Source organism: Oncorhynchus clarkii, chromosome 7, assembly GCF_045791955.1.
Source record: "Oncorhynchus clarkii lewisi isolate Uvic-CL-2024 chromosome 7, UVic_Ocla_1.0, whole genome shotgun sequence".
Taxonomy (NCBI): Eukaryota; Metazoa; Chordata; class Actinopteri; order Salmoniformes; family Salmonidae; genus Oncorhynchus; species Oncorhynchus clarkii.
In genome coordinates this window covers 27,350,238-27,377,949 of record NC_092153.1, presented here as the reverse complement: position 1 = coordinate 27,377,949, position 27,712 = coordinate 27,350,238, and the positions used below count along the sequence as shown (strand labels likewise).

The window sequence follows — 27,712 nt, the reverse complement described above, 5'->3', positions numbered from 1 at the left end:
CGTCACAGGAGTCGCTAGAGCACGATGGGACAAGGCCTCATAGGTCTCCCGGTTTAGGCCGGCTGCGACACGACCTGGGATCAAACCCGGATCTGTAGTGGCGCATCAAGTTCAGAGAGCAGGACAAGATAAATCAAAGGTAGCTAGTATTTAGCATTGTGGCCCACAATTGGCAGGATGATCCAAGAGTTTGCAGATATTTGCTCCCTTACTTTTTGTAAAGACACATGCTGCTTTTTGACTGTAACACCAGTGTTACTCTAATGTTTATACTCTTATGATATACTAGGGAAACTGTGTTTTCATAGCTAAGGCTGACAGTGTAGACTTGTGAAGAGAATAGCCCAAAAGCCGGCAGATGGCGATATTGAGTCATTTCATCTTACCATCCAAATGGAGTGCATGTAGCTGGCTATACACTCATATCCCCCATGGACCGGTTCATATATAATGCATTCTCCATTCAGGCTGAAAAGACGGCGATTTCCTCCTTAACTCTATTTAATGGCGAGAAAGCAGACAAAAAAGGGGGAAATACGTGTACTTTCTTTTCTACCACCATGCTAGAGTGGCTAATGCTCCTTCCTGATGTTGCGCTCTGCGCTCAGCCAGGGGTAATCAACACACTGCCGTAACCTGATTGGCTGAACGTTATATGCAACATCCAAGACTAGCATTCCTAGCCATTAGCCACTCTAGCATGGTGGTAGAAAAGAAAGTACACACATTTCCCCCTTTTTTTTTCTTGTCTTCTTGTCAATAGAATTTAGTTAAGGAGGAAATCAACACCTTTGCAGCCTGAATTGAGAACGTTTTATGTACGAACCAGTCCACGTGGGTTACGAATGTATAGTCGGTTGCATGCACTCCCTTTGGTCGGTAAGAAGAAACGATTCAATATCGTCATCTGCCAGCCTTTGGGCTATGAGGAGCAGAATCAACAACTTCTGCATAATCAAAACAGTTGCTTTGTGAGAAGAGTTAGCCATTGTTATGTAAAGGACAACTGAAAAGTACCAGTGGCCCCAAGTGAGAGCAGGTCCCCCAGAGCCATGGCCCAGTGAGACACGAATGCCAGCCCGCATAGATGAAAACAGAAAAGTCTGAGCCTTTTGTGTAAAACACTGGGGTAAATTCTCTATGGAAATGCGCCATAAGACAAGTCAATAAAGCAGTAGCTTTACAAAGAGAGGTGTTTTTCTATGCAGGGACCGCGAGCTTAGATCAGCCTATATTAAGCACTTGTTTTTACAGCACAATGAATAACAAGTGTGTTGATGACACATAGCTTACACACCGAATAGGAGTAGGGGGCATAATTTATCCATGACTGAGAATGTTGTGTTGGCTGTGTATGCAGATTTGTATTTGAGAGAAAACAGAATAGGGCTAAAGGGCCAATTAAGTCAATGAAATAAAATAAAATAAATGGTATTAAATCTAGTCGAGTTGGCCTATATGTAACATCCCCAGACTGGAAGTGTCTGGTGAGACTATTACTTCTTTTTTTTCACGGGAGAAATAAAGTTATTCTAATTCAAAATTAACCAGATGGTGGCAGCATTTCAGGTTTTTACACGCAATAGAAGCTCCTGACGCACCAAGTAAAGAGAACCCAAAACAACACACATCTAATCCATGTCATCACTATCACGATTTAAATACATATACTCCAACCCAAACGTGATTCCCACACTATGACAAGCGATTTACATGATTTTGTTGAAAAACTATCTATATGCATTAGATATTTGTGCATTAAAACACAATTATCACAGGTCCATCTGCGAGATCAAATTGTGTAAATTGCAGGCTTGTTGATGAACCATACGTGGAAAGTAGAACGCATATAGAGGTCGAATACGCAGCGCACTGCTGGACATTGATACCCAAGCGCGCAAAATATATCACAGCGCACGGTTATTTAACAAGTGGGGCGCACCATAACATGAGGGTGTTTATAATTTTACAGTTTAACGTGCTCTGCACTACAGGCTCACAACAATACGAATGGTGCTCAGCTACATATTGTGCATTTGATTAAGAATAAACATCCACAGTTTTCCACAATATAAAGGGTAGGCTATTGCATTTCCACAGCAAAAAACGAAAACAAATGTAAAATTTATATTATGCGCCGATGCTGAAGGCTATGCGCGTCTCTGCCCAAAAAAATCATAGTTCAATGCAAGAGGCAACACCGAGCCTATTTCTGCTATGTAGAATGCCTGCATTTGGACACTTAATCAGTTATTACATCGTTACAATGTAGCGGAAGGAGGCGTTAATTTGCTATTTTGATACATTTAGCCTACGCTACAGTGATCTCTGCTGTACTGTATATGGAAATAAAAAACTGGCAATATAGGAGGCGGGCTTAAAAGAACGAGAGGGAGGGATAAGGCTGCTGTGCGTCGGGTCCCGTTTTCTAGCTGTTCGTTCGTTCCACCAATGAGTCCAATGAGCTGGGAAGAATTGTCTAGATTGACAGGCACGCCTCTTCAAGGTTGCGCCGCCTTTTATGACTGTAGTTTTCTTCTCTTTTTTACTGCAAGCCAAAACTGGATGTAAGAGCGTCACATGTTGTTTTCTCTCTCAGCGCAGTCACTGTGGTGTTATTTGGTGCTTAACTGTTGCAGATAGCGGACGGGAATACCGGTGTCGGGTAATGGAATAAGTAAAGCGGATTTTTCGGTGCTTTGGAAAATAGCACAAAACAACTTATCTAAAAGTAAGTGAAGCGTGCGCATCAGAATGGCGAGTCCTCAAACGAATGGAGGACACTTGTTGTCTAATGTGACCAATAACATTAAGAAATGTGGATATCTAAAGAAACAGAAGCATGGACACAGACGTTTTTTCGTGTTGAGAGAACCCAGCGAGAGCTTTCCTGCCCGCCTGGAATACTACGAGAGCGAGAAGAAGTGGAAAAACAAGTCGGCTGCTAAAAGGGTGATACTGCTGGACTCCTGTCTTTGCATAAACAAGCGAGCGGACTCCAAGCACAAACACCTCATCGCCTTTTACACCAAGGACGAATACTTTGCAGTGGCAGCCGAAAACGAGCAGGAGCAGGAGAGCTGGTTTCGAGTGTTGTCGGATTTGGTCGAAGAGGGGAAAGTCTATGACAGCCCCGCGTCTAATTCCACCTCTCTTTTCTGTTTTGAGGAGGCGAATTACAGTATGATCACGCCGGCCACTGCCTTTTGCAAGGAGGTATGGCAAGTGAATTTGAAATCCAGAGGACTGGGTCAAACAAAACATTTGACAGGGGTGTTTAGGCTGTGTTTATCCAGTCGGACTATCAGCTTTGTGAAACTGAACTCGGAGGTTGCAGCTGTCAGTTTACAGCTCATGAATATCCGGAGATGTGGCCACTCCGACAGCTTTTTCTTCATCGAGGTTGGTAGGTCGGCTGTCACTGGCCCTGGTGAGCTCTGGATGCAGGCGGATGACTCGGTAGTTGCGCAAAACATCCACGAGACCATCCTGGAGGCGATGAAAGCCATGAAAGAGCTGTCAGAATCAAGACCACGCAGCAAGAGTCAGTCGGCTAGCACCAACCCCATTTCCGTGCCCACAAGACGCAACTTGAACAATCTGCCTCCAAGTCAGACAGGGTTGGTGAGGAGGTCGAGAACAAACAGCATAGTGGCCACATCCCCAATGAGCAAGTTCACATCCTGTCGAATAAGGACAGCTAGTGAGGGGGATGACAGCATGGTCAGGCCAGTGTCTATGTCAATATCTATGAGCGGGAGACCCACCAGTCCCCTCTCCAACCGGAACCCTCTGAGCAGGTCCAATACGCTCTCCACTGGCCTCACCTGCCGGATACTGGAGTCCAGCCTCCAGCACAGCCGCTCCATGCCTGTCTCCAACTCCCCTCCCTCAGTCTGCAGTTCCATCTGCCTCTCCCCCATGAGTGGGACCCTCCCCACCCCTGATGCGGTCCACCGCCCCTTCAGCTGCAGCGCCTCTATCTCAGGCTCCCTCAGCGACGCAAGCTTCATGCTATGCAATGAGCACAGCTCCAGCCCAGGCGACACCTCTATTCTCCTGCCCATCACTAGGAGTGACACCCACGACTCCCTCTCCAGCACTCCTCCCTCCCGGGAGGCCAACGATCTGTGTGGCTACATGATTATGGACAGGACCAATGACCAACGGCAGGTGTGCCAGGAAGAGGACTTGACATTGGAGAAGGCGTACAGGAAGAGAACATACTCCCTCACCACACCACGCCATCAGCGGGTGCCCGCCCAGCTGTCCTCTGCCTCGTTGGATGAGTACACCCTAATGCGGGCTGCCCACCACACCAACAGCGGGCACCACTCCGGGCGCAGCTCCATCTCCGCCTCCCCAAAGGTGTCCTACCCCAAATCCAAAGTTAACCAAGTAGGGGATGATGGCTATATGCCTATGATGGCGGGCGTGGCATCACCGCCCAGGGGCAACAACAGCAAGGCAGATGCTTACATGCCCATGAGCCCCATGTGTGTCTCGGCTCCCAAGCAGATCATTAACCCCTTGGCCCAAAACCACCAGTACGAGGCCGGCGACCAGACCAACTCACCCAGCAGCGGAGGCTCCTTGGAGGACAGTGGCTACATGAGGATGTGGTGCGGCTCCAAGTCTTCCGTTGAAAGCCCAGACAGCCGCTCGACCTACATGAACATGTCCCCTCGCAACACCGCTTACACCACCTCGCAGACCCCCCCGGACTACTTCCTAGACCAGCTTCCGGGTCGTGAGCCTTCCATCACACCCATCTACTCCACAGACTCCCTGCCACGCCCCATCAAACTCCACCAGGCTTCCAAGGAGGCGGGGGACACTGGTGACCAGTACGTCCTGATGAGCCCGCAAGGCCATCAGTCGCTAGGTAGGGAGTCAGACGACTACTACTCAGTGATGACCAATCCGGCCCCGCCCAACTCCTCGGTGCCCTCGCACATCAGACAGAGCCGGGGGACTGAGAGCCTGACATCCCACCGGGGGAGAATGGGGCGACCTAACCGGCTATCTCTGGACAGCTGTAGGATCCTACCCAGCATGAACGAGCACCTCTTGCCCAGGGAACCCAGGAGCCCGGGCGAGTATATCAACATAGACTTCAGTGAGGGCACCAAGTACTCCCCGCCGTCAGCATCCAATGAGAGCCAGGAGTCGTCTCTGGGCTCCAGCGGCGGCCAGCCGAGGTCCCCTCTCTCCGACTACATGAACCTGCACCACGTCGTCTCACACTCACCCAAGACCGGAGACACCCCTGCCGGACGGTTGGACACAGTCCCTGAGTCATCCCTGTGCCCTTGTCTGGATGGGGAGGGGGTGTACCGTCTCAGATCGAAGAGGGATTCCAAGTGCCCCCAGAGAGGCAAGGATGAGTACACCGAGATGACATTTGGACTTGGAATGACCAACATGCCTCCCCAGTTCGTCCCTCAGACCTCAGCAAGGTACAGTACACTCAGTACTCTAGCCATAATGTAAGTTGTAATAATGTTATTCAGCAACGTTATTTGGCTAGTTATAGATTAATAGATTCTCCTGGCACATCAGGCACTTTATGTGGTTTTTGTAGGTGGATTGAGTTCAAGTGGATTTGAGTTCATGATAAGGATAAAATCTTTTCTGTATCACATCTATCTATGGATGTTTGGTAATATACCATGTATTGTAATACATATTAACTCTGTTTATTATCTTCAGCCCCAGTGCCAGAGAGAAGAGGCTATCCCTGGGTGAGCAGGGCCTCCCGGGGGGCATGGGGGTGTTCCTCCTTGGCGCGGCCACCCCCGTGGATCCTGACAGGGCCGCCAAGGTGATCCGGGCCGACCCCCATGGGCGCAGGCGGCACAGCTCTGAAACCTTCTCCTCTACGGCTACCGTCACCCCCGTGTTCCCCTCGTTCGCCCATGGGGACGCCAAACACCACAGCTCGGTGGAGAACCTGTCGGTACGGAGCAGCGAGAGCTCCGACGAGGAGTGTGGCAGCCCCATGAGTAGAGAGATCTCTGGGGGCTTCCAGAATGGACTGAACTATATTGCCCTGAACCTGATGGAGGACAGGGACCTGGAGGGACCTTGTTGCGAAGACCTGACCACGGTCAGCTTTAAGCCGGCCAGCAGCTGCAAGGGAGCCCTCCATGGATTACGTGTCGCGCCGTACGTCTGTTTGGGGTTCAAGGAGGCGGTCACCTCTGTTAAAGGTGAGTGTGTGTGTGTGTGTGTGTGTGTGTGTGTGTGTGTGTGTGTGTAGTAGCTGGCTGGCTTTAGCTGCCCATTTCATGGCTGGCCAGAGTTTGTAAACGTAGGGTTAGAGGTCTGCAGTGGTCATATACTTATGGCAATGGTGCTGAAAACAACTTTGTCCAAACTTTATGGGAAGAAAACATGATACTTAAATCAACACATTTTTAGACCTGGGAGAACATTTATTTACATGTTTGTTGACTGGCTGCCTTAGAGACTATACTTTGATTCTATGTTTGGGGTGAAAAATGTGTCCAGCTCTATGGTGATCGTGGACATTTTTTAGTTTATGGCTTCACTCATTTATACTGGAGGGTGCTGTCACTGTCAACAACGATAAGAGGAGAACTGGCATTTATATTGCATGAGAGGAAAACCTGAATGAAGGACTGGCAATGAGTTAAAAATGAATGTTATTTCAGTTCGTACAGCATATCCCCCCTCCTACTACTTTTCAGCTTGCTATTCTGCCATGTGTATTGCAATAGACGAGATAATGAAAAACACATGAGGGGAAAAACACATTTTGAAATGGACACGTTGAGATTATTTGCTGTGGCGCCCTTGGCTTTCGACTGCACAAAATTAGATTGTTCTGTTTACCACCAAAGATGCGTAGGTGGCACATGAATTCAAAACGGATCCGCAGCGTGACGAATGTCTGACTTTTGAAACACTGAAGTAAACAAGTGGTGGGTGGGTACGTAGGCACCATGACACTGCAGGACATAATGTTGCATCGTTGGCTTTATGCACGTCCTTTTCCAAATATAAATTACAGCAAAATTGATTTTGGACACCAGCCATCTTATAAAACAAGTTTATTCACCGTGTCATACTAATTATATTAGGGAAGGCACACGAACGAATATGGTTGATAGAATTACACACTGAAATTACACACAGTGTGCAGGCGGAGTGTATGCATGAACATGGACAGTGAAGAACGAAGGGTCGAAATAATGTCAATATAGATTAACATAGATGTAATGGCTGAATCTTGGTTTGTTTACATTAAACTTACATTGGTCTCCTATCGACAAGCATGTTTATAGCAATTATCAATGCATTACATGTTTAACACATTGCGCAATGGCATCACCTTTAGGCTTGGGCGGTATACCATATATGGGGTATTTGCAAATAGCCATAGGATGGTTTTTCAATACCATCAATACTGTTTAAAAGATTTCTTATACATTTTTTCATCAATTTGAATATTTGTAGATAATTATTATGTAAATACCTGCAGTCAACTTGTGCAATACGTTAGGAGATAAAGAACATTGCGTTCTTAATTTCATAAGCTACATAAACTACATTATTATGAAGTTTATGGTAGTCCCCAGTCACGTGGTGCTTGTTTACAAGCACATAACAATGAGACTGGAGCCTTGTAAGTCACTCACTGTTTTGCCGCATGCGCCAGTTGATCTAGTTACAGTATGGAATTCACAACTAAATGTTTGCTATCTAGATATCTTAGAACTGTTGACTGTCTAAAATCTGCTAAATGCTCTGCAGTTGTGCATTTGGTTTGCTAATTTAGTAGCTAGTTAGCTATTTGGCTGAGTGGTTAGCTTCTTCCAAAATCAAGCATTTGCTTGGTAACGGCAGAGAATCCCGTCTTGGATCAAGAGCCTTGTTGGCTAATATTTGTTTTGTACGTGTAGCAAACTGAGTAAAATTTTTGAGTTGCTTTTATACTTGTTTAGATCAGAAACTGTACAAAATGTTCGCAATGCGCTCGTTAGCATTCTCAATCGGATTTTACATGTACTTGTTAGCATTGCTAACCTAAGCATTAGAGTATAATAGGGTTTGAAAACAGTGCCCCTTGTGTTCAGTGCGGTATTACCGGATGTCCTTGTATGGCACAAGGTCAGTATGATACCACCCAAGACAAATCACCTTATTTGTTTTTAAAGTGTTTGCTAAAAAACATCTACTATACATAAGCAATAAGGCCCGGGGTGGGTGTAGTACATGGCCAATATATCACGGCTAAGGGCTGTTCTTATGCACAACGCAGCCGTAGTGCCAGGATACAGCCCTTAGTCGTGGTATATTGGCCATACACCACAAACCCCTGAGGTGCCTTATTGCTAGTATAAACTGGTTACCAACGTAATTAGAGCAGTAAAAGTGTATGTTTTGTCATACCTGTGGTATATCACGGCTGTCAGCCAATCATCATTCAGGGATCGAACAACCCAGTTTTTAATGTCTGATATACAACGGCTTTCAGCCAATTAGCATCCCAAACTACACGGTTTATAATGACTGTTAATATACAGAACCAGTCAAAAGTTTGGACACACCTACTCATTCATTTTTTAAAACTATTTTCTACATTGTAGAATAATAGTGAAGACAGCAAAACTATGGGGAAAAAAACACACGGAATCCTATAGTAACCAGATTCTTTCGATTCTTCAAAGTAGCCACTCTTTGCCTTTGAGAGCTTTGCACACTCTTGGCATTCTCTCAACCAGCTACACCTGCTTTGCCTACAGTCTTCAAGTAATTTGCACATATGCTGAGCACTTGTTGGCTGCTTTTCCTTCACTCTGCAGTCCAACTCATCCCAAACGATCTCAATTGGGTTCAGGTCGGGTGATCTTGGAGGCCAAGTCATCTTATGCAGCACTCCATCACTCTCCTTATTGGTCATATAACACTTACACAGCCTGGATGTATGTTGGGTCATTGTCCTGTTGAAAAACAAATGATAGTCCCACTAAGCGCAAACCAGATGGGATGGTGTATCGCTGCAGAATGCTGTGGTAGCCATGTTGGTTGTGTGCCTTGAATTCTAAATGAATCACAGACCGTGTCACCAGCAAAGTACCAACACACCATCAATCCACCTCCTCCATGCTCCATGGTAGGAACCACACATGCGGAGATCATCCGTTGACCTACTCTGCGTCTCACAAAGACACATTTTTGGTCCCAAAAATCAGACCAAATGACAGACTTCCACCGGTCTAATGTCCATTGCTCGTGTTTCTTGACCCAAACAAGTCTCTTCTTCTTACTGGTGTCCTTTAGTAGTGGTTTATTTGCAGCAATTTGACCATGAAGGCCTGATTCACAGTCTCCTTTGAGTAGTTGATGTTGAGATGTGTCTGTTACTTGAACTCTGTGAAGCATTTATTTTGGGATGCAATCTGCAGTGCAGTTAACTCTAATAAACTTATCCTCTGCTGCAGAGGTAACTATGGGTCGTCCTTTCCTGTAGCGGTCCTCATGAGAGACCGTTTCATCATAGCGCTTGATGTTTTTTGCGACTGCACTTGAATAAACTTTCAAAGTTCTTGAAATGTTCCATATTGACTGACCTTCATGTCTTAACATAATGATGGACTGTCATTTCTCTTTGCTTATTTGAGCTGTTCTTGCCATAATATGGACTTGGTCTTTTACCAAGTAGGGCTATCTTCTGTATCCCACCCCTACCTTGTCAAAACACAACTGATTGGCTCAAACATGTTAAGAAGGAAAGAAATCCCACAAATGAACTTTTAACAAAACTGGTTGAGAGAATGCCAAGAGTGTGCAAAAAGTTGTCATCAAGGCCAAGAGTGGCTATTTTGAAGAATCTCAAATATATAAAATATATTTTGATTTGTTTTACACTTTTTTTGGTTACTACATCATTCCGTGTGTTATTTTATAGTTTTGATGTCTTCACTAATATTCCACAATGTAGAAAATAGTACAAATAAAGGCAAACCCTTGAATGAGTAGGTGTCCAAACTTTTTGACTGGTACTGTACTACTATAATAACACTTTTCACGTTATTCATTCATAAATACTTATCTGCAGAGCTCGTATGCAAATCCTTCAGAGATCTGTTTAGGAAAGTGCTGTGAGAATGCTGTACTCAAAGTAGGGATCCGTCCTAACCAAGCTAGATCATCTTGTCAGTGTTTTTATGACATGTCAGCCCTTGGCAGCTCCTTATACACTGCCTGTTCCTTCCATGCCTCAGTCAGAAAGGCAGGCCAGCAATAAAATGTTTTGCAGCCCCAAGCAACCATCACTAAATCATCCAAGGCATATCACAAGTCCATCTCACAGTCCTGGTGTCATTGGGGTCAGTATTCTGGCCCAGAATAGTCCCTGTGGCAGCTATAAACAAACCAATGTTCCAGTCTCAGGGGCAAGGCACAAAGAGTCAGTGTTTTGGCAGTCATTCACTCATTGTACCTTGTAAACATTGAGGTGTAGGAGACTTGTTGACAGGTGAGGGTTTTTTAGTTGCCCTCTCCTTGTACTTTTGTCAAACACAATTAGTGTGTGTACTTTTCTCAAACACAATGTGTGTGTGTGTGTGAGAGAGAGAGAGAGAGAGAGACTGTTTCTCTGTGTGTGAGGCCTCATCCATGTTACGCGTCCCTTGGATGTGGCATCCGTGCCAATGTCTTTCATGAGTTTGGCTAGTCGTTCCGCAGGTCAGAAAAACAAGTGAGCTCGTTGTTTACTAGACTCCAGGTAATGACAGTGTCACGCTCAGAGTTCCTGTCTATGTTGCAAAGGCTGCTGGGAGGGATGGGTCAACTGAACACTTGGGTTTTTGTTCCCTATTGGCCCAGTGAGGGGCCTGAACTGGGGGGATTTGCAACCTTTTTATTTTCCAATGAGGCCCTGGGATGGGGCAAAAAAAAACATCAAAACGTACATGTGGACTTGCATGGACATAGTACAAATGACAGAGGTGGTTGCTGTTGTTGTTGGCAGGTGATGTAATTGTTGTCATGGTTACCTGTGTCAAACCTATTAGCTCTGATTTTATTGAAGTGATAATGCCCTCGAAGCAGATGTTTGGAGGATATATTGGCACAGATGTTGTTAGGCAAACCGTGCCAATATAACCTCCAAACACCGGCTTCGAGAGCATTATCACTTTTATACAACGGGTTACCAACATTGACATTTAAAAAAATAAAAATGTATTCATACTATTTCATCCTTCCACAAGACATAGTCCTAGCCAAGCCGGTTGGTCGTTCGTTCTATCGGTTTGGTTTCCAAACATTCAGTCTTTTTGTTCTGTATCTATGGATGCGACCCAGATGTTTGTTCTAAATGTTCCATTGCCATACTGGCTGGCAACGTTCTTATCGCTTGCTAGCTAGCCTACTGCGACTTACTTGCAGTCACATCAAAAAGTGCAGCCAGAATAACAGCAAAGTAGCAACGTTTGCATTTGTTTAACCTTTCTTGTGCAGGTGTTCCGCTAGCGACCCACCTCGACAACATCCGGTGAAATTGCAGAGCGATTAAGTAAAGGAATTACAAAAGTCAGAAATAGCGATGAAATTAATAACATTTGAAGATATTCATATGGTTGCAGTCACGAGTCCCAGCTACACAAATGTTCGATAAAGTCCCTCTTTATATCCCAAAAACTCAGTTTTGTTGGCGCGTTTTGTTCAGTAATCAACTGGCTCCAAGGTGGTCAAAACATGCAGACGAATACATCCTAATAGTACCGGTAAAGTTCGTCGAAACAAGTCAAACAATGTATATAATTAATCCTCAGGTTGTCAATTGTCTAAATAATCGCTATATTTGAACCGGACAATAGCGTATTCAATAGAAAGGAAAAACAACGAAGGGTGCGCAATCGGTCACGCGCACAAACCAGCTCTGCATTCTTCCTCAGTCCACTGACAAAAAGGTTTCATTCTTCTTCATTTTTCAGAAAACAAGCCTGAAGCAATGTCTAAAGACTGTTGACGTCTAGTGGAAGCCATAGGAACTGCAATCTGGGTCCTAACCCACTAGATACTGTATTACAGTGCCTTGCGAAAGTATTCGGCCCCCTTGAACTTTGCGACCTTTTGCCACATTTCAGGCTTCAAACATAAAGATATAAAACTGTATTTTTTGTGTGAAGAATCAACAACAAGTGGGACACAATCATGAAGTGGAACGACATTTATTGGATATTTCAAACTTTTTTAACAAATCAAAAACTGAAAAATTGGGCGTGCAAAATTATTCAGCCCCCTTAAGTTAAGACTTTGTAGCGCCACCTTTTGCTGCGATTACAGCTGTAAGTCGCTTGGGGTATGTCTATCAGTTTTGCACATCGAGAGACTGAAATTTTTTCCCATTCCTCCTTGCAAAACAGCTCGAGCTCAGTGAGGTTGGATGGAGAGCATTTGTGAACAGCAGTTCAGTTCTTTCCACAGATTCTCGATTGGATTCAGGTCTGGACTTTGACTTGGCCATTCTAACACCTGGATATGTTTATTTTTGAACCATTCCATTGTAGATTTTGTTTTATGTTTTGGATCATTGTCTTGTTGGAAGACAAATCTCCATCCCAGTCTCAGGTCTTTTGCAGACTCCATCAGGTTTTCTTCCAGAATGGTCCTGTATTTGGCTCCATCCATCTTCCCTCTTCCATCTTCCCTCATCTTCCCTCATCTTCCATCTTCCCTGTCCCTGCTGAAGAAAAGCAGGCCCAAACCATGATGCTGCCACCACCATGTTTGACAGTGGGGATGGTGTGTTCAGCTGTGTTGTTTTTACGCCAAACATAACGTTTTGCATTGTTGCCAAAAAGTTCAATTTTGGTTTCATCTGACCAGAGCACCTTCTTCCACATGTTTGGTGTGTCTCCCAGGTGGCTTGTGGCAAACTTTAAACGACACTGTTTATGGATATCTTTAAGAAATGGCTTTCTTCTTGCCACTCTTCCATAAAGGCCAGATTTGTGCAATTTACGACTGTTGTCCTATGGACAGAGTCTCCCACCTCAGCTGTAGATCTCTGCAGTTCATCCAGAGTGATCATGGGCCTCTTGGCTGCATCTCTGATCAGTCTTCTCCTTGTATGAGCTGAAAGTTTAGAGGGACGGCCAGGTCTTGGTAGATTTGCAGTGGTCTGATACTCCTTCCATTTCAATATTATCGCTTGCACAGTGCTCCTTGGGATGTTTAAAGCTTGGGAAATCTTTTTGTATCCAAATCCGGCTTTAAACTTCTTCACAACAGTATCTCGGACCTGCCTGGTGTGTTCCTTGTTCCTCATGATGCTCTCTGCACTTTTAACGGACCTCTGAGACTATCACAGTGCAGGTGCATTTATACGGAGACTTGATTACACACAGGTGGATTGTATTTATCATCATTACTCATTTAGGTCAACATTGGATCATTCAGAGATCCTCACTGAACTTCTGGAGAGAGTTTGCTGCACTGAAAGTAAAGGGGCTGAATAATTTTTGGCACGCCTAATTTTTCAGTTTTTGATTTGTTAAAAAAGTTTGAAATATCCAATAAATGTCGTTCCACTTCATGATTGTGTCCCACTTGTTGTTGATTCTTCACAAAAAAATACAGTTTTATATCTTTATGTTTGAAGCCTGAAATGTGGCAAAAGGTCGCAAAGTTCAAGGGGGCCGAATACTTTCGGAAGGCACTGTATAGGCATTCAATTGAAAATACCCACATAAAAAAAATCCCACTCCCTGGATGGATTTTCCTCAGGTTTTTGCCTGCCATATCAGTTCTCTTATACTCAGACATTATTTAAAAGTTTTTGCAAACTTTAGAGTGTTTTATATCCAAATCTACCAATTATATGCATATCCTAGCTTCTGTGCCTGAGTAACAGGCAGTTTACTTTGGGCACGCTTCTCATCGAAATACTGCCCCCAAGCCATAAGAAGTTTTAAGCTGTTTTGTAGTGACATTTATTTGGATACATCCATAACAATGAGCCAATGAGGCACAATTTTGCCTTGCATACAAAATGTGCTCTCTCGTCAGGACACTGTTGTTCAGAGCTAGCCAACAACACAGCTTACACAATCACTTCAAACTGAAGCTGGAAAAGACCGCAAACTAGCTGCACTTTGTTTTGTTTGACCTTTTTTCAAGTGACATGTTTGTATATATCACCCAAAATTATGCCAGCTAATTCATGATTTCGACTGGCTGAAGATCACTGCCTGCCTGTCTTGTCCCAACTTCTGAAACGTTCATTACTATGGGACAGTTGGAGGTTGAATTTTAATATTGAAACAATGTTGCAAATGTCGGCGAGACAGACACCAGCTAGCAATGAGGAATCTGCCACTCTTACGGGGGGCCAGAACTGATTAAATCAGCCCGATGTCGGACTCTGCCCTCTATCAAAATGGATGACTGCCCAGAATCGGCCCAAGTACATCGGGCCGTTTCCGTCTACCGGAATTCAGACGCCTTTGCCAGTATCTTACCAGAATCCCCCCCCCCCCCCCCCCCCCCCAGAAGCGGCCCGGTGCAAATTTAAATAACTGTATCCAAAATTACCCGAATATTTTTTTTTATATATATTTTTTTATATATATTTTTATTTATTTATTTTTTTTTTTATTATGATTTTTTTTTTTGTAGTAACGCAGTTAAATACTACACAGGACTCTTAAAGAATTACATTTAAATGTTAATTGTATGTTTTTGATCACAGAAACAATGAAAAAAATATGGAAAAACATATAACGAAATGTTAATTCTATAAAGCAGCCCGTGTAATCATCTACCAGAGAGTAGCCCCAGTCGTCCAAAGCCCCAATTAATACATTTGGGCCAGATAACTCACGCCAGAATCGGCCCGAGCTCATTCCCTGCATCCTAGCCATAAGTAATACTGCCATAATAACAAAGGGAAAACAACATGTTTTTAGATTTATTTTTTATTTTTTATTATTTATTGAAAAAAATTTAATACAGAAATATCTAATTTACTTAGCTATTTACACCCCTGAGTAAATACATGTTGGAATCACTTTTGGCAGGAAATAACTCACATCACACCCATTGGCTGTGCTGCTCATTCATTGAATCTGCTCCTCAAGGAAATCATGGCACCGAAAACAATGGATACACTCTACAAGAGAGCCAAGGAAAGGGTTAGGTATGTGAAAGATCGTCAAGTTATTGCAGCAATCTACCTCACCAAGCAAAGTGAGATGAATACGAGCACCACATTGAAGCTGCCCAGCAACACCTGTTGGGGTGGTGTTGTCGTCATGTTTGACAGTCTCCTGAAGGTGAAGGAGCCTCTCCAAGAAATGGCCATATCAGTCCGCTGATATGGACATTCCCATCAAGAGGATCCTCCTGGATTATGTATTTTGGTAGAGAGTGGTAATCAGCCTGAAACCTATAGCAGTAGCCATTGCACGGATTGAGGGAGACAATGCATTTTACAGATGTATGTTGAAAATGTTTTTGGGAGATGCGATGGATCAATAATTGGCAATTATGTCTACTTATGATAAGGTAAAAGGTTTATGTTTCTGTCTCCATATGATATGGTAAATATATCCAATGCCTAAAAAACATATACATTTCTATTTTATTAATGTTCATTTGCAATATATTCCTATTAATTCCCATATATCCCCACGGAAAGTTTCCACCTCTGAATATTCCGCAAAATGTGCAACCCTAGGAGCCACCATCATTCTTGAAAATATAAAGAGGGGTACTCTGGGATATGTTATGTGTTGGGTTTGCCCCATACAACACTTTGTATTCAGGACATAAAGTGAATTTCTTTGCCACATTTTTACTTTAAGATGCATGTTTTTAAATATTTGTATTCTGTGCAGGCATCCTTCTTTTCACCCTGTCATTTAGGTTAGTATTGTGGAGTATGAGCCATCCTCAGTTTTCTCCGATCACAGATATTCAACTCTAACTGTTTTAAAGTCACCATTGGCCCCATGGTGAAATCCCTGAGTGGTTTTCTTCCTCTACTGCAAGTCAGGAGGGTTGCTGGTATCTTTGTAGTGACTGGTTGTTGGAGGCATTGGAAAACCTCCCTGGTCTTTGTGTTTCAATCTACGTTTTGAAATTCACTCTTCGACTGAGGGGCCTTACAATTATCTGAAAGTGTGGGGTACAGAGATGAGGTAGTCGTTCAAAAATCATGTTAACCACTTATTTCACAGTCCATGCAATTTATTATGTGACTTCTTATGCACAAATAGGTAAGAGGTTGAATACTTATTGACTCAAGACATTTCAGCTTTTCAGTTTTTATTAATTTGTAAAAATGTCTAAAAACAATTATATTTGAACATTATTGGGTATAGGCCAGTGGCCCAAAATCTCAATTGAATCAATTTTAAATGTAGGTTGTAACACAACAATGTGGAAAAAGTTGTGAACAAGATGTACAGCCTCGGCGGCAAATTGAGCTAATCGGTTGTTTACTGAACAGTCTGTCGGACCAAAACAACCATCCGCGATAGCGAACTGGAGGGGTCAAAGTGCTTCAAGGTAGACTAAACAGTACATACTTTTGTATGTGGACATCCCTTCAAATGAGTGGATTCGGCCATTTTCCTGTTGCTGATAGGTGTATGAAATCGAGCACACAGCCATGCAATCTCCATAGACAAACATTGTCAGTAGAATGGCCTTACTGAAGAGCTCAGTGACTTTCAACGTGGTACCGTCATAGAATGCCACCTTTCCAACATGTCAGTTCGTAAAATCGTTGTTATTGTGAAGTTGAAATGTCTAGGAGTAACAACGGTTCAGCCACGAAGTGGTAGGCCACGCAAGCTCACAGAAGCACGTAGAGCGTAAAACACAGTCTGTCCTTGGTTGCAACACACATCTACCGGATTTCAAACCGCCTCTGGAAGGAAGTCGGCACAAGAATTGTTCGTCGGGAACTTCATTAAATGGGTTTCCATAGCCAAGTAGCCGCACATAAGCCTAAGATCACCATCAAATCTAATTTATTTGTCACATACACATGGTTAGCAGATGTTAATGCGAGTGTAGCGAAATGCTTGTGCTTCTAATTCTGACAATGCAGTAATAACCAACGAGTAATCTAACCTAACAATTCCAAAACTACTACCTTATACACACAAGTGTAAAGGGATAAAGAATATGTACATAAAGATATATGAATGAGTGATGGTACAGAATGGCATAGGCAAGATGCAGTAGATGGTATCGAGTACAGTATATACATATGAGATGAATAATGTAGGGTATGTAAACATTATTATAATAAGTAGCATTGTTTAAAGTGGCTAGTGATATATTTTACATCAATTTCCATCAATTCCTATTATTAAAGTGGCTGGAGTTGAGTCAGTGTGTTGGCAGCAGCCACTCAATGTTAGTGGTGGCTGTTTAACAGTCTGATGGCCTTGAGATAGAAGCTGTTTTTCAGTCTCTCGGTCCCTGCTTTGATGCACCTGTACTGACCTCACCTTCTGGATGATAGCGGGGTGAACAGGCAGTGGCTCGGGTTGTTGTTGTCCTTGATGATCTTTATGGCCTTCCTGTGACATCGGGTGGTGTAGGTGTCCTGGAGGGCAGGTAGTTTGCCCCCGGTGATGCGTTGTGCAGACCTCACTACCCTCTGGAGAGCCTTACGGTTGTGGGCGGAGCAGTTGCCGTACCAGGCGGTGATACAGCCCGACAGGATGCTCTCGATTGTGCATCTGTAGAAGTTTGAGTGCTTTTGGTGACCAGCCGAATTTCTTCAGCCTCCTGAGGTTGAAGAGGCGCTGCTGCGCCTTCTTCATGATGCTGTCTGTGTGGGTGGACCAATTCAGTTTGTCTGTGATGTGTACGCCGAGGAACTTAACTTACTACCCTCTCCACTACTGTTCCATCGATGTGGATAGGGGGGTGCTCCTTCTGCTGTTTCTTGAAGTACACAATCATCTCCTTAGTTTTGTTGACGTTGAGTGTGAGGTTATTTTCCTGACATCACACTCCGAGGGCCCTCACCCCCTTCCTGTAGGCCATCTCATCGTTGTTGGCAGTCAAGCCTACCACTGTATTGTCATCCGCAAACTTGATGATTGAGTTGGAGGCGTGCATGGTCACACAGTCGTGGGTGAACAGGGAGTACAGGAGAGGGCTCAGAACGCACCCTTGTGGGGCCCCAGTGTTGAGGATCAGCGGGGTGGAGATGTTGTTACCTACCCTCACCACCTGGGGGTGGCCCGTCAGGAAGTCCAGTACCCAGTTGCACAGGGCGGGGTCGAGACCCAGGGTCTCAAGCTTGATGACGAGTTTGGAGGATACTATGGTGTTAAATGCTGAGCTGTAGTCAATGAACAGCATTCTCACAGGTTTTCCTCTTGTCCAGATCGGTTAGGGCAGTGTGGTTGCGATTCTGTCGTCTGTGGACCTATTTGGGCGGTAAGCAAATTGGAGTGGGTCTAGGGTGTCAGGTAGGGTGGAGGTGATATGGTCCTTGACTAGTCTCTCAGAGCACTTCATGATGACTGAAGTGAGTGCTACGGGGCGGTAGTCGTTTAGCTCAGTTACCTTAGCTTTCTTGGGAACAGGAACAATGGTGGCACTCTTGAAGCATGTGGGAACAGCAGACTGGGATAAGGTTTGATTGAATATGTCCGTAAACACACCAGCCAGCTGGTCTGCACATGCTCTGAGGGCGCGGCTAGGGATGCCGTCTGGGCCTGCAGCCTTGCGAGGGTTAACACGTTTCAATGTTTTACTCACGTCGGCTGCAGTGAAGGAGAGTCTGCATGTTTTGGTTGCGGGCCATGTCAGTGGCACTGTATTGTCCTCAAAGCGGGCAAAAAAGTTATTTAGTCTGCCTGGGAGCAAGACATCCTGGTCCGTGACGGGGCTGGTTTTCTTTTTGTAATCCGTGATTGACTGTAGACCCTGCCACATACCTCTTGTGTCTGCGCCGTTTAATTGTGACTCTACTTTGTCTCTATACTGACGGTTAGCTTGTTTGATTGACTTGCGGAGGGAATAGCTACACTGTTTGTATTCGGTCATGTTTCCGGTCACCTTGCCCTGGTTAAAAGCAGTGGTTCGCGCTTTCAGTTTCACGCGAATGCTGCCATCAATCCACGGTTTCTGGTTTGGGAATGCATCTTCCATGCACTTTCTAATGAACTCGCTCACTGAATCAGCGTAATTCGTCAATGTTGTTGGACGCAGTGCGGAACATATCCCAGTCCACGTGATGGAAGCAGTCTTGGAGCGTGGAATCAGATTGGTCGGACCAGCGTTGAACAGACCTGAGCGCGGGAGCTTCTTGTTTTTAGCTTCTGTCTGTAGGCAGGGAGCAACAAAATGGAGTCGTGGTCAGCTTTTCTGAAAGGAGGGCAGGGGAGGGCCTTATATGTGTAGCGGAAGTTAGAATAGCAATGATCCAAGGTTTTACCAGCCCTGGTTGCGCAATCGATATGCTGATACAATTTAGGGAGTCTTGTTTTCAGATTAGCCTTGTTAAAATCCCAGTTTACATAGAGTCAAATAAAGTTAGTTCAGAGCCATCGATGTGTCTGCTTGGGGGGGAATATATACGGCTGTGATTATAATCAAAGAGAATTCCCTTGGTAGATAATGCGGTCGACATTTTGATTGTGAGGAATTCTAAATCAGGTGAACAGAAGGACTTGATTTCCTGTAGGTTGTTATGATCAAACCACATCTCGTTAATCATAAGGCATACCCCCCCGCCCTTCTTCTTACCAGAAAGATGCTTGTTTCTGTTGGCGCGACGCGTGAAGAAACCAGCTGGCTGTACCGAATCCGTTAACTTCTCTCGAGTGAGCCATGTTTCCGTGAAGCAAAGAACGTTAGAGTCTCTGATGTCCCTCTGGAATGCTATCCTTGCTCGGATTTCATCAACCTTGTTGTGAAGAGACTGGACATTGGCGAGAATTATACTAGGGAGTGGTGAGCGATGTGCCCGTCTCCAGAGCCTGACCAGAAGACCGCTTCGTTTCCTTCTTTTACGACGTATTTGTTTTGGGTCGCAGGCTGGGATCCATTCTGTTGTCCTGGGTGAAAGGCAGAACACAGGATCCGCTTCGGGAAAGTCATATTCCTGGTCGTACTGATGGTGAGTTGACGTTGCTCTTATATTCAGTAGTTCTTCCCGACTGTATGTAATGAAACCTAAGATTACCTGGGGTACCAATGTACGAAATAACACGTAAAAAAACTGCATACTTTCCTAGGAACGCGAAGCGAGGCAGCCATCTCTGTCGGCGCCGGAAGTAGTAGAATAATGCGAAATGCCAATCGTCGAAATGCCAATCGTCCATACAGAAATGGTTTGTCGAGATCGGTGTGGAAGAGCTTGACTGGCCTGCACAGAGCCCTGACCTCAACCCCATCGAACATCTTTGGGATGAATTGGAACGCCGACTGCGAGCCAGGCCTAATTGCCCAACATCAGTGCCCGACCTCACTAATGCTCTTGTGGCTGAATGGAAGTCCCCGCAACAATGTTCCAACATCTAGTGGAAAGCCTTCCAAGGTGAGTGGACACTGTTCTAGCAGTATAGGGGGGACCAACTCCATATTAATGCCCATGATTTTGGAATGAGATGTTCGACGAGCAGGTGGCCACATATTTTGGTGACTTCCCTCTAGTCAGAGGCCTAATACGGTGTTTATCATTCAACTTCAAAGCCACACATTGAATGAATGAGTGGGAGGAGAGTGAGCGAGACATGGCAGTTTTGCTAGGTACAAAGTACCAACCCAGCTCCAGCCATTCCAGGTATTTAGCGCCTCCCCGACATCATGTGCGTCTGCCTGGAATGCCACCACAGGATTGTTTTTGGACAAATGGTGCCCCTCAGACGAACTCACAAACTCCCTCTTCTCTCTCTGTCACTGTCAATCAGTCAAAGGAGTTGGGACTCGGTGTTGACATTGTTGATAGATATTTTGTGTGATTATCTAGATGACAGTCAGTTGCATAAATAAAGAGGTCACAGGGACAGTCACTGTGTTTATTTTCTGCCTCATCAGCAGGCCAGGGCACCAACTCTGTTTACCTCTGTGTGCTATTGTAAACCCTATCACAATGATCTGAGAGTGTGCTAACGTGAGCTAACCCCATCTATCCCCATGATCTGGGCGCTCATCCTATGTGAACAAGGTGTTCAGAGATTAGTAGACGTGGCAGGCAGAGGCTAGGTTTAGGGACGTCTCTGTCTCTTTCTTTCTGGAGGCTAATAGCCTTTTATCTGATCAGGTGTCTCTCTCTCCTTTTGCTCTCTCATATATATTTGAGGTGTTTTGCCCTAATGGCTGTTAGCAGTGAGGGTAAACACAGTGTTTTTGTGTGCAGACACACACACTTGGGCCTCCTTGAGAGGGGAGTGCGTGCTCCTATGAGCGGCGTGCGGTGAAAACGGAAAACTCTTCTTGAGTGGTGGCAGATGGCTCTGCATCCGGGAGGAAGTGCACCACTATCTTACCCTCAACCCCCACCTTTGCCCCCTCTTCCACCCCCACTACCTCATTACCGATGGACCACGAGCATGTAGAACACACGTGGCTCTGTCCCAAATTGCACCCTATATGATGCACTACTTTTTGTCACAGTGCTATGGGCCCTGGCCAAAAGTAGTGCACTATATAGAGAATAGGGTGCCATTTGGGACGTAGGAACTAGCATTAGTCACTGGTGAGCACTGGACAGTGCCTTGCATGCCAGTCAAGGCAGGCTAGCACTACCCATTATTATACACTAATGACTACACACCATGTGCTGCCTCTGCTACTGCAGGTGCAGCCCAGGGGCCAGTCTAATGTCCATCAACCCAGGGTGAAGGGGGGGGAGAGAGGTGGGGGGATGAAGCCGTAGCCAGTAGCTCGAACTCTAGCACAGCTCTCTGATATCCATCCTATCCGTGACTGTTAATCCAAGCCGCGATTGTTCATCTCCAGAGTGCGTGTTGAATCGGATGTGATCAAAGATCATCATCGTCAGCATTTGTCAGTGCTGCTTTCGGTTTTAGAAACACGCAAATACAGTAGAATAGTGGAACATCACGCACGCCAGATGCAGATTATTTTCGCTCTGGGCCAGGCCTAGTGTCTGTTACGTGTTTTGTTTGTGCTTTTGAAACCAGATCACCTCTTCTATGAAAAACACACACTCTCCCCTCCCCAACTCTCTTACTTTCTCTCTCTCTCACTCCGGGATCAGAAGTCAGGGAGCATGCTCAATGAGGCTCTGCTTTCCTTTCAAAAGTAGATGAGATAGAGAAGAGAATATTAGAGCCAGTTCGACCCTTCCTCGCTTGTTTTGTCTTTCTTTCTTTCCCACTCTTTTCCTGTTCTCTCTTTCCTCTTTTGGTGTTCTATTCTTGTAGTTCTTTTTTTGTTGTTGCTTACTCTGTGCTACCTCCTCTTTGCATGTTTCTCTCTCACTCACTCTGTTTGGTAGTACACACAAACATCCCCTCCCAACACACGCACTGCTGTGTCAGAGTTTCCAGCAGGTGGCGGTTACAGTGCAGACGCTGTGACACGGTGACTAAACTAGGACAGGATGTTCCCGGCTCCAGATAACCCACGCGGCAGGCGCCGCCAGGCAGTGCTCCCTTACATTTAGCCTCAGCAGCAGCAGCCATGGTTAGAGTTAGAGATGAGATTATACACTGTGTGTGGCTGGGGATTAGACACCGCCACCGTGTCCAGGTTGCTCGTTATGGAGGTGGGATGAAAGTGTGCATACACACTCTCAATCTCTCTCCTCTCTCTCTCTCTCTGTCTCTCTGTCTCTCTGTCTCTCTGTCTCTCTGTCTCTCTGTCTCTGTGCGCCTTAGACTCATGTAAACGCACACCATCTTCCAAAACCATTCACAAATTTGCTTCAGTTAGCTGCACTGAAGTTCAGTTTCGGCATTGTAAACTGCCGAAGTCCACCATAGTGGCATGTGTATTATATGTGAATAAGCAGTCTATAAGGTTATAATCACTGAACAGCAACATATCAGAGCCTTTGCGGTGAGGTACAAGGGCCTCTGCCCCAACCGTTCCGTCTGTAATGAGGTTTGCAGCGCCACTCTGCTCTCCTGCTCTGCTCTCTAAGCCCCTACTACCATCAACGGTGGCCGGTCCCATTCTTGGAAGACCCAGATGGCATAGAGGAGCTCCACAAGTGAAGGTGCTTCATCCCCCTACTGCAGTACTCCTAACCCCCCTCCTCCCTCCTCAGCCCCAACAAACCTGCTGCTGCTGCTTGCTTGGCGTGATACCGTCCAAAACGCCTCGCCCCACTGAGCTATAATAATAATAACCCTCCTTTTTCTTGATCTCCTTATTGTTATTATTGATATGATGATCATATTATAATAATAAGTAATGCCATTATCATTAGTAGCTGTAGGCCTAAGAGTGCATCCTGTTAGGTCTTAATACCGTAACTTACTTAGGCCTATATTTCAATACTTATAAGCTACAGTAATGTATCAATCATGAATTAATTCATGTCATCACACAGCATACGAGTCATTCATGACTTGAAATGCAATCAAGCCTTTTAGTTTTAAAATAAAATGCCAAAGTGACTCTTGAATAATTAGCATAAGCAATTCAATAAATAAACCGTGCATTTTGGAAATTGCATTCACTAATGAATGCAACTGGTTTTAGTCTTTGCTGTAATGAAGGCTTTGCAAAAAAACAACAGACTCTGTGGTATGCTTGTAATTTATTTAGTGTTCCAAACGGTGAGAGAAATTATAGTACCTGTTTGGCACACATAATATGCACGCAGCACTTGCTCCTTACCTTATTTTTCTTGATCTTCCACGACTAGTCAAATTTATTCCAAACATCTGACTTCCCCTTTATCTCCTGAGCAACCAATAAATATTCCCCCATTTCGAGTTTGTCAAGTCCTCTGCATCCATTTTGCTGTCACGTGTTAAGGCGTTCGGAGTTTGTTGAATTTATTTATGTGATTATGATATGCTATAGGCCAGGCCCTATTGTTCACATGCGATGCATACATGTGTCATGTAAAGAGAATAAGGGTTGAGGGAATAAGTAGTATTTTTCCTTAACAAATGAGGGATTTCGGTAACAGACTTTTTCAGTCACAAATGGCTGTGGTTATTATTGCAGCTTCAGCAACACGGACAGCGCGATAAACACAGTTGATGTTATGAGGTGGTCGCTCCAGCAGGGAGAAGAGCGAGACAATGGGTGCAAGTCACACAGTCACTCGCTGTCATTTTTTGTAACACAGCTCAGCAAGTTTGAGCCCGGCCCGATAAAATCAATTGCGGTCGGACTCCCTCTAGTGTGTGTGTGTGTGTGTGTGTGTGTGTGTGAGAGAGGTGCAACGCACACTTGCTGTTCTTGTTGTCTAGCTTTTTTCCCCCGACAGCTACAGATGTAGGCTGTTAATTTGAGCCAGTTTACTACAGCAGGAGATTAATCCTGCTGGAAATGTGGGTTATAGTTAATGGAAATGTTTTGCAGGGGTTGATTTCTTAGTTAGGGCCTTGGCCCAGAGTGACATTTTAAAGTGTAAATTACGAACTTTTAGAAGCCTTTTTAAACCTTGAATACACTGCAAGTTTGCTGCGCAGGAAAATTATCAGAAACAAAAGACTGATCAAATTAACATCCTACATCCTATAATTCGGAGTGTGTTGTGACACAGGCTCAAAATGTGTTATCTCTCCGAGGATGGAATGAATGGTAACAGGAGGCTGTTTTACATCTATCTCTCTCCCAATGTCGGATACCAGCGTGGGTTTTGTGGTCTATAGGAGTTTTTTGTGGTATTGTGGTAGCAATGGAAACTAAGAACCCTAACTTGAGGTAGCTTGACTAACTAATCATAGGAAATCTAAGAGATTTATAAGAAATCCAAGAATTTAAGCTAATTGCAGTCTACTGCTCTATGTAATGCAATGATACTTAACATGCTCTTCTTTCATTCTTTCATTCCCCCCCCAGACTGAACAGGACAGTGGACAATCCAAGCCCTCATCATCCTTGCTCTGAGATGGACAGTCATACATTGGGGTGGCCGAGACAACCTGCTGCTGTAAATGAAGTCAGTCTGCCTCGTGACCCAACAAACACCCCCGCCATGACTAACTCTCTCGCCCAATCCTAACACTGGTGCTGTCCCAGAGACTCTGTACTAAAAAGTAGATGGGGGGCAGGCAGAGGCTCCTGTATGTGGGGGGCCTCTATATGTGGCTAGAGGCTATATTTCTAGCTCTGTTTATTTGTTTAGAATTTTCCCTCTGGTTTTTGGTTGTGGCTCGTGGACTGTGAGTAGCCTGTTTGACCCCCAGGACATGTGAAGCAAACCCTGGTAAAGCACAGTATGTGTACTTAAAACCCCCTCACACACACACACGGTACGCAGATATTATTTATTTGCTTACATGAGTATGGATGGGTCAAAGTTTGTCTGTGTGTGTAAAAAAAACGGACACCATGACCGTTTCAGTAACACATTCACGAACAAACCGTTTCAAATAATCCAATCCCTACCTCAGAAAGAGCAAGGCCGCATACTGAGAAACTTATAGATATATTTAGGTTCTATTTATTTTGGAATGTTTCATATAGACCAACCCAAAGCCTTGTCTCTGTGGTTGTATTTGTACTGCACAACAAAGAAAATCTGATTTATTCTACTATTTTCTTAAATCTAATTTAATTTTAGCCTGCTTTATCATGACATAGTTGAAGTCGGAAGTTTACGTACATTTAAATTCCATTTTTCACAATTCCTGACATTTAATCCTAGTAAAAATGCCCTGTCTTAGGTCAGTTAGGATCACCACTTTTATAAGAATGTGAAATGTCAGAATAATGGTAGAGTGATTTTATTTAAGCTTTTATTTCTGTCATCACATTCTCAGTGGGTCAGAAGTTTACATACACTCAATTAGTATTTGGTAGCATTGCCTTTAAATTGTTTAACTTGGGTTAAACGTTTCGGGTAGCCTCCCACAAGCTTCCCACAATAAGTTGGGTGAATTTTGGCCCATTCCTCCTGACAGAGCTGGTGTAACTGAGTCAGGTTTGTAGGCCTCCTTGCTCGCACACGCTTTTTCAGTTCTGCCCACAAATATTCTATAGGATTGAGGTCAGGGCTTTGTGATGGCCACTCCAATACCTTGACTTTGTTGTCCTTAAGCCATTTTGCCACAACTTTGGAAGTATGCTTGGAGTCATTGTCCATTTGGAAGACCCATTTGTGACCAAGCTTTAACTTCCTGACTGATGTCTTGAGATGTTGCTTCAATATATCCACATAATTGTCCTGCCTCATGATGCCATCTATTTTGTCAAGTGCACCAGTCCTTCCTGCAGCAAAGCACTCCCACAACATGATGCTGCCACCCCCGTGCCTCACGGTTGGGATGATGTTCTTCGGCTTGCAAGACTACCCTTTTTTCCTCCAAACATAGCGATGGTCATTATGGCCAAACAGTTCTATTTTTGTTTCATCAGACCAGAGGACATTTCTCATTTCTTCCAAGCTGTTTAAAGGCACAGTCAATTTAGTGTATGTAAACTTCTGACCCACTGGAATTGTGATAGTGAGTTATAAGTTAAATAATCTGTCTGTAAACAATTGTTGGAAAAATTACTTGCACATGCACAAAGTAGATATCCTAACCGACTTGCCAAAACTATAGTTTGTTAACAAGAAATGTGTGGAGTGGTTGAACAATTAGTTTTAATGACCACCTAAGTGTATGTAAACTTCCGACTTCAACTGTGTATGATATTGTGAGGATAATATGATGCAATTTAAGAGGATTTATTACTAGTTCCAGTTAGATGAGCAATGCATATTAAAGTACATTCATGTAGGAAGGACGCAAAGATGTTGGTCTGTGTACTTCCTGTAGAAGTAAGAACCTCATCTATCCCAGGCATTTACTGTATATGCAATACATTACCCATAATCCCTAGCTCTAACTTGATTACATGGTAGAACATCTAAATTATATAGTTTTGGGGGTAGAACCACATGATTTTGGTTCATGGGGATTGCCACTGCTGCTGTAAACACGAGGAGTACCTAGTGCCAGGGTCCTGTTCATTAGGCATAAAATGGACTGAAACAACCAGAGAGTACTTGGACTTATAAACGTTTGGTGCCCTAATGAACACTACCCAATTGTCACACCTATTTCTCAGATTGTAATACACTAGAGACACATCTGAATGTAGTAGAGCACTCGGTGTAGTAGAAAACGACAATTGAAAATTAAGTGGGAGGGGTAGACATTTATCAATCTGTATTATTTAATATGTAGTACAATTACGGTTTATTTTCTCTGCCAAGGCCTTTTTGTGTAGATGATGTACATAAGAGTTTATCTGAAATAGGCTGTCGATTTTTTTTGAAGAGATACATTTAGTCATGTTGCAATGAAATTACTAAACAATGTAAAGAAAATATTTTTCAAAACTAGATGTTTTTGGATTATAAAATGTATGCTTTTACCTCCTCACAGTAACTTGTGAATACATCTATAATATTTAAAAAGAGAAATACCTTCAGTATATTTTGTTATCTTTGCCTTGTCGATAACAATTTACCCATATGGCATATGCAATAGTGAAATACATTAACTTAGTTTGGAACCAAATGTTGATAAATTTGTAAATAAAAAATAAATTAAGGAAA

At 44.1% G+C, this 27,712-nt stretch overlaps 1 protein-coding gene across 1 annotated transcript; it reads left to right on the top strand.

Annotated features, from left to right (window-relative positions):
- The first annotated feature begins 2,547 nt into the window (after nt 1–2,547).
- Nucleotides 2,548–27,712, top strand: LOC139413131 (insulin receptor substrate 2-like). The gene is made up of 3 exons (XM_071160215.1): nt 2,548–5,459; nt 5,713–6,212; nt 25,006–27,712. Exons 1-3 carry the CDS (start codon nt 2,755–2,757, stop codon nt 25,008–25,010), a joined length of 3,210 nt encoding a protein of 1,069 aa, XP_071016316.1. The 5' UTR covers nt 2,548–2,754; the 3' UTR covers nt 25,011–27,712.

Excerpts from the sequence above, each read along its gene's own strand:
- LOC139413131 (XM_071160215.1), top strand. The coding sequence starts at position 2,755 with ATGGCGAGTCCTCAAACGAATGGAGGACACTTGTTGTCTAATGTGACC. Across the intron at positions 5,460-5,712 it reads GTCCCTCAGACCTCAGCAAG|CCCCAGTGCCAGAGAGAAGA; the intron begins GTACAGTACACT and ends TATTATCTTCAG.